The sequence below is a fragment of the Euleptes europaea genome, chromosome 2, assembly GCF_029931775.1.
Source record: "Euleptes europaea isolate rEulEur1 chromosome 2, rEulEur1.hap1, whole genome shotgun sequence".
NCBI classification, from domain to species: Eukaryota; Metazoa; Chordata; class Lepidosauria; order Squamata; family Sphaerodactylidae; genus Euleptes; species Euleptes europaea.
Genome location: NC_079313.1, coordinates 58264487 through 58276613, shown reverse-complemented (window position 1 = coordinate 58276613; position 12127 = coordinate 58264487). Strand labels below are relative to the sequence as shown.

Genomic DNA, 12127 nt, shown 5'->3' with positions numbered 1-12127 from the left:
TGCTTTGCTTTTCCACTTCTTTCCTTAAAAAAAACCCAAAACCCAGCAAGAGGCATGAATCAAAGCCGGTCACGTGACGAAGGGGAGGGGCTGAGCTGGCTCTCGGCCAGTGGCAGAAGCCGAGGGGTGGAACAAGCCGGGCATGCGAGGACTAACGCGACTAACGGATCTGCGAATTGGGGTTCCTTGCGCGGATCTGCAGGAATGTAGGGACGGGCCGTTTCGCATCTCTTCGGCCTCAGACGGGATCTGCTACTCCCAAAGCAGAATCCTGCTGCTTTGGGGGTACGCACGAACATGGCCTGCATCTTGAAGGTAAATCTCTATCTGTTGCTTGAATGGATTGGTAAACCAAGAGGAGGAAAAAGAAAGACCCCCCCCCCCCGTGTGCTGCTCTCAGTCGCCGCGGTCCGGTTGCATCCTTAGCTGCCTTTCCGGGGACTGATGTCCCTCCCTCGCTCTGGAAAACGAGGCCAGGAGATCCCGCAATGTGCTGCCGTGGCTCGTCTTCCCGGGGCTGCCTTTCTTCCTCTGCATTGTCAGGATTGCAGGCTATCGGCTAGCGGGTGGGGGGTGGGTGGGTGGGTGGGGGAGGACTGTGTGGGTGGGTGGGGGAGGACTGTGCACTGCATCGCAGGCAAGGCAGGGAGGGGGAGGGGAGCTGTGGGTTTTCCTCCTGGACTTTTTTTTTTTTTTTTGGTTTGTTTATTCAGAATGCCTTCGGGGTCCACAGGGGAGAGCAGCAGCTTTAAACGGTCCAAGAAAGGCATCTTTTCAGGAGTGGAAACTGGAGACATTTTTTTTTTATTATTCCCCTCATCAGACGGGGTGCAGAACCGAATTGTCTTTCCAATGTGCAAAAACCGTTCAAGTGGATCCATAAGCACGCACAGAAACCCTCCTCCCCCCTTCCCTTTATTCATTCGAGAGAGCCCAACTCCATCCAAGAGAAACGTTTGCTAGCTGGCTGCCTCACTGCTGGCCTGCGCTGTAATGGGATCCTTTCTGTTGCCTGAGCGCCTTCCTTCCTGGCTATGGCACCTCCCCCAACTCAGTCGACCCCCCTTCTTTCTGATGAGAAAATATGTGCAGAGATCCGTGGGATCTTGTCACCCCAAAAGTACCCACCCCAGGAGGGAGGAGGCAGATGTGCTGGCTCCAAGGCATGAGCAGCTCTAGTTTGCTTCCATGCAGTGTTGCCGCCAGCCTTCAGTCCCTACTTTTAAATCTTACACTCTAAAGATGCATCAGCCAAGGGATCTGAGTCACCCACTCTTGAGTTTCTTATTCCCACTCTTTGCTTTACATCCAAAGGCATGCACCCCCCCCCCCCCTTAGCAGACAGGCTATGCTGTTCTGGAAAGCTCCTTCCCCTTATCCAAAACCAGAGGCCATGAAAAACAGAACCCTGGTTCAGCCCAGCAAAGTTGTTTGCTGAAATATCTGCAGCGTAGGCTGTAGTCCAAAACATTAAAACAATTTCTGATTTTTTTTAAAAAAGTTCATATCTATGTTTTGCTGGCAACCCTATATTCCTGGCATCTGCTACGCTGCCCTGTTTTGCACAGTCCACCATAGAGTAAAGGCATGATTACTCTGTTGGAGTCCACATTCATCAAGTTGTTTCGAAATCTGCTTGGCAAAGAAGGAGAAACACTGTCCTGCTTGAAAGCTTACGACAATAACTACACCATAAGAGTAGACAATGTTGCTGCTAGCCATTGAGAAAACATGTCTGAACTGTACACTTGAAAACACTGGATATATTGCATTTAAAAAGATTTACTGGCCCAGGGACATCAATCTATTGTCTGAATGATGGACTGATATTATACATGTCCCGTCTGGTAGGAAGTGTCCATTAGTGCAATACTAAACAGTTGCACCCTTCTAAGCCCATTGACGGTAGTAGATTTAGAATTGTGTAATAAGGTTGTCTCAGCCTTCTATCCTTCTGAGGTTGGTAAATGAGTACCCAGCTTGGTGGGGGTAAAGTGTAGACAACTGGGGAAGGCAATGGCAAACCACCCCATAAACATAGTTTGCCTAGTAAATGTTGTGCTGTGACATCACCCCATGAGTCAGTAATGACCCTGTGCTTTACCTTTATCTGTGTTTAGGTTCCACTGCATGTAACTTAAGACAATGACTTTTTAGATACTTCAGACTCTTCCCTTCCATCCTCTAAGAGATAATTTTCAGGCATTACAAAATCTGCCAATTTAACTAATCCCTTAATGCATTCATGATCTGGGGTGATTAACAATGCCTGGCTGTTAGAAGGACATTGACTGATTGATCAATGCCACTTGACTGGTCAATGCATTGTTATAAGAAGTTTTCAAATGTTATAAAAATGGCTAAAGCTGACATAAGTGCCTTTAAAGGTGAACAAACAGTTACTTTTTCTAGTTGGTGTAAAAGACTCTTGGCATATGTGAGCTTTCCTAAGTTCTCACACAGTACATTTGGGCCTGTCTTCAAATTTGAGAATGCAGGGCCTTCCTTTTAAAAATCAAATGTGTCACTGTGCTGTGGCCTTTTCCCAAATGTTCTGCTCCGTTACACGTTGTCACTGGAAAGAGTCAAACAAATGGGAATTGTGTAACCAAAAGAGTACTGACCAGCCTAATGCTTAATCTTGTTAATGCTGGAAAGTGTAAGGATAAAAAGAGGAAGATCTGTGGGAAGATTAGGCACACCGTGAGGCAGCCTAGGCTTTCCCAGCTAAATAGCTCAGGAAGGAAGACAATCTTACTACCTATATGACAACTTATGTTCATTTCAAGAAGTCTGCCAACCTCAGCTGAGTACAAAAATGTACCAGATAAGGACAGCCCACCTAAAAATTATGATTAAGTTTAAAGGTATGTTTTACTTGTTGACTTTTAGCCACCGAACACGTTTTGTAGACTGAATACATTCTATCAAGCCTTTGCTAACTATGAGAGATTCCCCCCTAAGCTGATTCTTATCTGAGTTCTTTAGTGAAATTTATGGCCTCTCCCCAGCACACTTTTTTTGGGGGGTCTGCCGACGTTAAGAGTGTGCCATAGATGTCTTCATTAGGTACTTGGATATAAATTCTGTCTTTTGTGTTTCTCTGAAACCTTTAACCTTGACTCAATCTAGTTGACATAAAAGGGAAATTCACAGCTTGTAACAGAAGTCATCATTGGCAGAGGTAGGGAAAGAGGTGGGACTAGTGGTCTTTCGGCTAGAGATTTAGGTGTATAGTAGACGCTCCCTACAGGCTGTGGTGAAGTATTTCACAAGTACACTTTCTTACCTTTCTTAGGATTGTGCCCAATGAGCAGACCACTGTCCTGGGTGCATAGTTTTCTATGTTCTCCTTTCCATCTATGTCCACAGTGAAAAATGTTGCATGCAGGAAACACTCGTCTTTGGCAAATAGTGACTTTTATTCTATAGAGTCGCCAATTAAACTTGTTCCATAGAGGTGATTTGATACTTTGCAATAGTGTTAGGTTCTTTGCATGTACATAATCAACATTGGGGATTATGGCTGTTCAGGCTTGTGCCCACACTAAACTGTATGCCCTCCTGCGTTTCCAAACTAATTTAAAGGTGACATCAAATGCTACATTCCCCTGCTTGCATTGTGGAAATGGTCAAGGAATATCTGTAAATGTACAAAAGGCCAAATGCCAGTTGTGCAGATGGCAAAATCCTGGACCACTGTCCTCCCTTTTTATCTAAAACAAGATAAACAAGCAGTAATTGTAAATAATTCTGAAGGTAGTATAATAGAGACATTCGTCCAGTTTGGATGCAACAACCAATCTACGATATTGTGATTGGATCTAAGTCTTGGGCTTGCACGCTCTTTCATTACCTCCCTTCTCTTCCATGCCGCGGTCACTTCCCTTCCTACTGTTTGGAGGCAAGTGACCCTTATCATAATAACTGAGTTCATTTTGTGAACTTTTAAAGGATCTCTAGCTCTCCCTCTTTTGACAATTAACATCTGTTGGCAGGTGTGCTGTTCCCCTTTCAGACATCTGTTGGCAGTAAAATGGAAAGATAAATACGTGAAACTTGTTATTTTGATTTGTTCTGGTAGAGTCCATGCACGTAGCAGTTTAAATGCTGCTGTAACTGTTCAGAGAGGAGGACATCTGTAGCATCTGACCTTGCATTTAAGACTAGGGTACCTATCTGTGCTGGGGAAAACGAAGGGCAGTAATGCTAAACGTACCTCTGTGGATGGATGCTGCAGAAATCTGCCTCTCCATACAAGTTACAGTATGCCACAAAGTAAGTTTTCAAGGAGCTGCAGTGTGGCTCTCACTTATCAGAAGCTATTTCTTAATGAAGTAGTTAGAGGGTATGGATGCAAGTGTATGCTGGTCTGTACTGGTCTATTCAGGCTTGCTGGTTTATTATGGTCTTGAGGGATTGTATCTCTTGATGTATTGTTGGAAAAGTTGTTCCCTGTTTTCTTTCTTAGGACCTGAAACATTCGATTCAGCTCATCTCATTAGTCCTGTATTATGGCCTACAGGGTGCTTGAGAACATCAAAACCTGTGGTACCCCCGTTCTTGTAACTGACCGGCAGCAAAAGGGGGGTAATTATATAACACTTCTGCATACTTGAGCTACATTTGGCTTTGCAGTTCTCAAGTTGTGCAAATCTTTGTTAGAATAGCTACATTGTCTTCTGTTGTCTTTATAACTAGGGTGAAGCTGTGATCCCTTCACTTAATCCTGGTTGATTCTTTCTGGCACAAATAATCTTCGCTGTTTGCTTTAGTTTAGCCTCTCAGGCTGTGCTTCTCCTAACAGAAACAGTAGCAAATTGTTATTTGCTATGTCAAAACTTACTGCAGTACTAATATGTCAAGAACTGGTAAAGGTGATCTTTTTAGTGGGAGATAATGCGGCATTTAAACGTGGCAATTTCACTTGGACCCTGATGCTGTTTCTGCTTTGAGATTGGCGGTAATGCCTGGTTTTCTTAGACAAACGCTTTCAAAAAAAGCAGGAAATGTTGACAAAAACTTGTTTGCATTAGATATTGGCTTCTAAAATGGCTTTAACCACAATAACCAATTGTGATAAAGAAACCCAGCTGCCATGGTATTGTCTAGATATAATGAAGGCATGTTTTGTGTATTATGCTGTTCACTTCCCAGTGTTGGCATTTCTTTTGCTGCTCAGCAAATTTTGTTAGTTGTTTCCAGGTTTCAGTGTTTCATAGATCTGAAACACAGGATTAATATATTATAATCGAGAAAAATGTTGACTGTAATCCTTTACATATTTTCCTGGGAGTAAGCTCTGTTGAATGAAGCGGAACTTACTTCTGAGTAAAACGAGTAAAGGATTGGTTCCTTTATCATACAACACATAACTAAAGGAATTCATAGCCACAAAATGTATTGGTGGCTACTAGATGGCTAAAAGAAGGATCACGGTTCTAGGGAAAGTGACAATATGAGATGTGAGAATTCACAGCAAATTAGAATAATTGAGACCTAGACAGCATGTCCTCGGGACTCATGGTACAGCCTGACGAAGGATAGCTCCACTTTGTTGCTGAAACAATCCCTTGAGAATGTCTCAGAATAAGCAGTGCTACAAGTTCCACCCTTTCTGAAATGGAGCATTCCTGAATGCATGTGCATCCCTAGAAAATTTTTCCCTCAGTGGAGTTCTCTGAGCCTCGATTTGCTGCTGAAAGAGGCACTACTGTGGCCAGAGGTACTGCTGAGTTGTTGGGAAATAGAACCCTGGGAAAGGTGATATCTTGCACCCTGGAGTTTTTAGTATACAGGGTCACTGTTCTTCAGATTTTTTTCCAACTAGCTGTTCTCTGTGTTGAAGGAAGGATTGATAAATTTTCTTTTTTCACCGACACAGTTCATATTCCCATCCCAGGACTACTGGCTTCGTTTTGCTCTTTGCTTTGGGGATATTCATTGGTAGCATGAAGAAAGTATGCACACACCATCAACATTGGGGGCCTTTCTGATCAGGAATATGAACATGGCTTTTGTTTGGAGTTATTTTTAAAAGTAAATCTTTGATTTGGGTCTGTTATATTTATTATTATAACTTTCTGTTTTAATTATTCAGTTCACTTTTCATTTTCATTTATTTCAATGGGAAACGCAGTTCTTCTTGTAACATTACTGGAACTATATTTTTGGGGATTGTAAGCCCCCTCCACAAAGGATCTTCCGTAGTAAATTTCAGGCAGATAGGTGAAAAGGCATCCATTTTATATGCAGAATGGGCAGAGGAAGCTGTTTGGAAGGCAACTCGAGAAAGAAGGTAGCAGAACAGAGCAGACACCCATACTGTACACATAATAAATGAAATGGTGTTTGGCAGGCACAACATTTAGCAGGAGTGTGGCAGGGATGCAGTGAATGGATCAGAGCCATCTAGCTGGCTGCTGCGAGAGACAGTGTGCTAGATTAGACTTACAATGGTCTGATTCACTGGGGGAATTTTCTTACACTCACAGTTGCTTTATTGTATTGACTAAAACTTTGTCATTCTGAGTAAGAAACATAATGTGGTGTGTGGTTTCATTTCCTGGGACTCATGGACTCCCCACATCAAGTTATAGCAGTGTCATTTTAAATATGTTATAATGACATTTTTTTTCCACTGTTGCTTGGGGACAGAGAAACAGGTTAGCTGGCCTCAGTGCTTCTCACGCCTTTCTCAAAGTGCTAATGAGTTGCAGATCAGTAAACAAAGGTGCTGAACTCAGGTATTACGTTTTCAGAAAGCACCCCAGATTTTTAACAATTACAAGAATCCTATTGGATGCTCGGCTAATTTGAAATCTCTTTCCCTTGTGGAGGACTCTTACGTGCTATAATGAAAGAAACACACATATCAGTTTGCTTTTTGCCACTGCCAAGCCAATTAAAACATGCACTTTTATGTGCTTCTATCTGTGCAGTATATTCCAATTTAAGAGCATTTCATTACCAAAATGATAGGATAATACAGCATCGAGAAGTGACAGGGTACATTTTATTGGTTCATTATTGTACATTCTAATAGGGTTGTGAAGCCTCCCCAGGTGTGTATGCATAGGCCCATAAAACCGCTCTTGAGTATTTTTAATAATAATAATTACTATTATAATTTTGTGATGTATGAAAATATTAGAATACATTTTCTTGCTGTGTATTCCTTGCTTTTTAAACTACTCCATCATTCCCTCTGGAAAGAAAAGGCCCTTTTTATTACCTCATGCTATCATAGTATTTATGAGAAGAAGGCTAGTTTGTACTCTCAGGGGATCTGGTTTTCCTACAGAATATGCTTGAGTCAGAAAGAAGAATGAAAAAGTGGAAATAATGAAGAAACAGATCTTCGGGCTTTGCTCATGATTCTTACTTCTCCACTAGAAAACTGATTCTCATTACTGTCATAACTACCTTGCATTTCTTCTCTAATGGAAGGGTAATAATTATTATGTCTCGGTATACTGATTTCTTTCATTTGGGCACTATTTCTAGTTAAATAGACTTTTCAGGTTTTGAACACACTACAAAAACCTGCCGAACCTGTTTATTAGTGGAGGAAAACTGGGGTATGTTTACATATATCACATCACAGTCCTTTTTTCACAACACTTTCCACACTCTGAAAACAAAATAGCCTGTCTGCAGTCTGGGGTTACTGCAGTGAAGAAAAGAAGGCACATCTGTAGTATAACAAATTCCCTCCATATTAAATTTTATACTAGCAAAAATGTCAAAAACAGGGTTAGTCTATCCCTAGCATCTGGTGCCTAGTGTTTCATAAAGGCTCGTAATACACTTGACAACTTTTGCATAGGCCTGCAGATCCAGTATGGCTTAGTAGTTAGGTGTTGGAGTAGACCGGGGGAGACCCAGATGCCAGTTTTGCCCACCCCACCCACTAGGTGACCTTAATAAAGGTAAAGGTCCCATGTGCAAGCACCGGGTCATTCCTGATCCATGGGGTGACGTCACATCCCGACGTTTCCAAGGCAAATTTTATTTGCAGGGTGGTTTGCCAGGCTAGCCTGATCTTGTCAGATCTTGGAAGCTAAACAGGGTTAGTATTTGGATTGGAGTCCACCAAGGAATACTATGGCCTTGACACAGAACCAGGCAATGGCAAATTACCTTTGAACGTCTCTTGCCTTGAAAACCCTACAGAGTCACCATAGGTTGGTTGTGACTTGGTGGCACTTTCCACCACCATCAAAACTGAAACTCTGTGGAAAAAAGAAGAAAAAAAACCTTTTATTATGTTCAGAATTTGTCCAGATTGTTTGTAAAGGAAGAATGGTATTTCTTTACAAGTGTCAGATAAAACAAATAGATGCATGGGGGGAGCTAGATGGTTAAGGTTAGTGATGGGGTGGGAGGAGGTTCATCAGACACATTCTGTCTCTGTGTTGAAAACCAGAGATGTTTTGGGCTCCAAGTAGCTTTATCAGTCCTCTACCTTGCACCATCTATTTATCTAATTCTCAAGAGTGGGAATATTTAAATCTGCAGACAGGGGGCACACTTCCCTGCAAAAGGTTTTTCTGCAGTTTTAGAGGGACCCCCTGGATCTGCAGAAAAATCTGGGGGGAAAAACACCTAAACCAAACAGGGGGTTTAACTCCCTACCGGTTTTTGAAAGATTTTTGATAGATTTTTGAAAGTCAGCTCTTCCACCATCCATTAAAGCCCTTGCTGCCCGAGGGGTGCATCAGCTGCTGCGTAAGAGTCCATTTTGTCTTGCCGTATGAAGGTAGACATAGCTGCCCGGGTGGCTTCTCTACAGATGTCCAAAACTGATGCAGTGGATTGAAATGCTGTCGTGTTTGGCTGCATTCCTGGTTGAGTGGGCTATAATTCCTTCTGGAGGTTTAAGCCCTTGAAAAGAGTAGGTATGGGAAGGAGGAACAAGATGAGAACATGAACATAGATACAAGCAGTGTTGTGTCCATCACCAACAAACCTCTCTTAGCCATGTTGCAAGATTGTTGACAAAACAGTTGCATTCACACAACAGACAACAGACCTGCAAGTTAGGTCAGTACTATTATCCTGAGGTTTCCTGGTAAAAGGCTGACAATAGTGCCTTGTAGAAAACTTAGTGGGTTTATGGTAGAGATGAGAGTTGAGTGAAGGGCTTTGCAATTCACAACCACAATATTAAAAAAAATCTAGGATAGCTCTTTACTTGGGGGGGAAATGTCACTAGATTGGTATAAACAGGAGAAACAGGGAGAACTTTAAAAATGTACTTAAAACCCTTGTATCCTGGCTTTCAAAACTATTTATTTACTAGTTGGTTAGAAAATAAAGATAGAATATAACAAATATATTTGTAAAAACCTAGCAGCCACCCATAAAACCATTTTGACATAGTACCTAAAACGTAAAAATATAAAATGCAGATTAACCTCTCTATGGTGGATCACTTAGTCTTCTATTCTGCAATGAAGGTGTGAGATGCTTCTTTTTCTTCCCCTGCTGGCCTGTCTTCCACTGTGGTGAAGGCCCTCCCAGTCATCACCCCCAAGGCCTCAAAACTGGATCTGGTAGCAACTCATGCTGGGCTTCCTTTCCCCCGGCTGCTCAGTTCTGTCTTAGCCGAAACGCTCAGCCCTCTTACTCCTTAGCGGTCCAGGGTACAGGCTGTTTAAAGAATTAGCTCCACCTCTTCCTTGCCCGCCCCCTGTCCCGCTGCCAGGTTCCTTTCACCCATTCCCAGTTGCTTCCTCTTTCCCCCAAATCCCTCCCTTTGTCTCCCTCTGGCTTGCCCTCACTGCCCTGGCCCGCTAAGGGCCTTCTCTTCCTTGTTGGGCTACGACGAGCCTTTCCCCTTTCTCCATTGCCCCCTTCCGTTCCTTCCCCTGGCTCGACCTCCCCGGGAGGAAGGTCTGATATCACGTGGGCTCTGCTGTCTCTGGGTATTCCCGTGGCCTCCGTCTCCCAGCTGGAGCTGTTGAAGGGTGTTCCCTTCTCGTTTGTGCTGCCTTCCCCCTTCCCTCTGGAGGCCATCACTGCAAGTCGGATGTCACCCAGTTGTTGGGGACTCCTCTGGGCTGCCCCGGCATCTCTTCCTCCCACAGGTACGTTAGCACATCCGGGGCGTGCAGCTGGGAGTCGGCTCCAGCCGAGCCATGCCTCAGACAGAGCTTAGATTTATGATGCCATCCAGCATACACTTGAACTATTATGAGGGGATTATAGGCTTGAAGGAACCACACAATCTTCAAAACACTTAAAGTGCCTAATGGACTCCCTGCCTAAATAGCAGTCACCCTAATCCAGGGATGTCAAACTCATTTGTTATGAGTGCCGGATATGACATAAATGTCACTTGGTCGGGCTGGGCTATTTGTACCATAAAATTTAATACCAGAGACATAAACTTTATAAAAGACACAGACAAAGTCAATTAATTACATTCTTGTTTCTTAAAATACAAACATGCTTAAAATAATAACGCTGTTAAATAAAAAAAAATACTGTAAGAGTGTTATTGTTTTAAACATGTATGTATTTTAAGTAAAAAAAATGAAAAATTAATATCATTAATTGGCTTTGCTTGTGTCTTCTATAACGTTTGTATCTTTGGTCTCTGGCATTAATTTTTTTTAAAATTTTTAAACAGGTTGGGATGGCTGCCTTGGCTGGTGAGCCAGCAGCCCTCCCCCAGTCCAGAAAGACAGGGAGGGAGAGAGAAAGAAAGAGAAAGAGAGAAAGAGGGAAAAAGAGATAGTGAGAAGAGAGAGAAAAAGAGAATGAAAGAGAGGGAGAGAAAGAGGGACGGGGAGGGGAGCTGGCTGGGCTCGTGGGCTGCTGCGCCCCACTTAGCCCAGAATGGGGAGGGGGAAGTGGGGACTGGCTCCCTCGGCTCCACGAGAAAAGGCCTCTGCGGGCCACATGTTTGACACCCCTGCCCTAATCCTTCTCCCACCAATATCCAACAACCCTCAACTCTGTCGGTGGGCCAGCAGTTAATCTGCCAAACACCTCTTTCTTTTTTCTTTTCAACATTCAACAGTCTGCCATTTCAGAGTGACTAGCTGAGAATCCTAGAAGGCAGAACTGGAAACCACCCATCACAGGAGGTTATTACGTAAGCAGGTCACCACCAAATGAATGTGATACAGGAAGAACACACTGGAATGCACTTAATGCAATAATAAGCTCTTAGCAACTTTTACACTAAGCTCATATTTGAAGATTTACCAGAACATTCGGTTGAAACCCCCAAAGTTTAATACTGGCTCACTTCTGCCAACATTGGACCCTCAACAAAGCTTCCACATTCCCCAAATCTCACTCTGTTGACTGCCCCTGGCACTTTACAGTGGTGGCTGAACTGTCTTCCAGGCAACTTGGCCACCATAGAAGTTATTCTGTCTGAAAAACACAGCTGTGGGGGAGCTCATTCTCTGGCATACTCAGTTTATGGGAGGTAACAGCTGAGTCCAAAAAGCCTCACCACAACTCTACACAAACCAAATATGCTTCATAATCCATTCAAAACCATTTTTTTTGTCACAGCAGGAAGTGACTTGACTGCACATAACACACACGCTATTCCACAGTAGACTAGTCAATATGGAAAGGGTAGAAGTTGAATTCTGCTGCTTAACACAAAAACGAAAAGGAATTACAAGCCATTTTTATCTGAAAATTTCCTGTTTAAAAATAAAAAAAGAGGTTTTGAAACTACTCTGTTCATTCTTTCACAGGAGTGCACCTTGGTTAATAGAGCAAGAGAACACACACAAAAAATTATCCCGGCTGCAATTAGGGCTGCCAATAGGCCTGGCAAAAAATGCCTTGTCACTTCAACAGAGGCTTAATGGTATGTTATTTACTTCTGTGCCATGAAAGCTTCAACTGCCCATTTCCATATACTAAGACTCAATTAAAAGGACAGGTCATATTCCCCAGGCCTATTGGCAACCCTAGTTGAGATACTCAGCTCCTTCAGCAGTTTCTGTGCTGAACATTATAAGGTTAGGAATAGTCAAAAAGGGCAAGAGTCCAGTAGCACCTTAAAGACTAACAAAAATATTTTCTGGTAGGGTATGAGCTTTCGTGAGCCACAGCTCACTTCTTCAGTATCTGAAGAAGTGAGCTGTGGCTC

At 43.0% G+C, this 12127-nt stretch overlaps 1 protein-coding gene across 1 annotated transcript in view; it reads left to right on the top strand.

The window, feature by feature from the left end:
* The first annotated feature begins 218 nt into the window (after nt 1-218).
* ST6GALNAC3 (ST6 N-acetylgalactosaminide alpha-2,6-sialyltransferase 3) overlaps nt 219-12127 on the top strand; it is a 339190-nt gene continuing 327281 nt past the window's right edge. The window contains exon 1 of the mRNA XM_056844627.1: nt 219-315. Within this exon, the coding sequence (XP_056700605.1) occupies nt 298-315 (18 nt within the window). The 5' untranslated portion in view covers nt 219-297. The remainder of the gene's footprint in view (nt 316-12127) is intronic.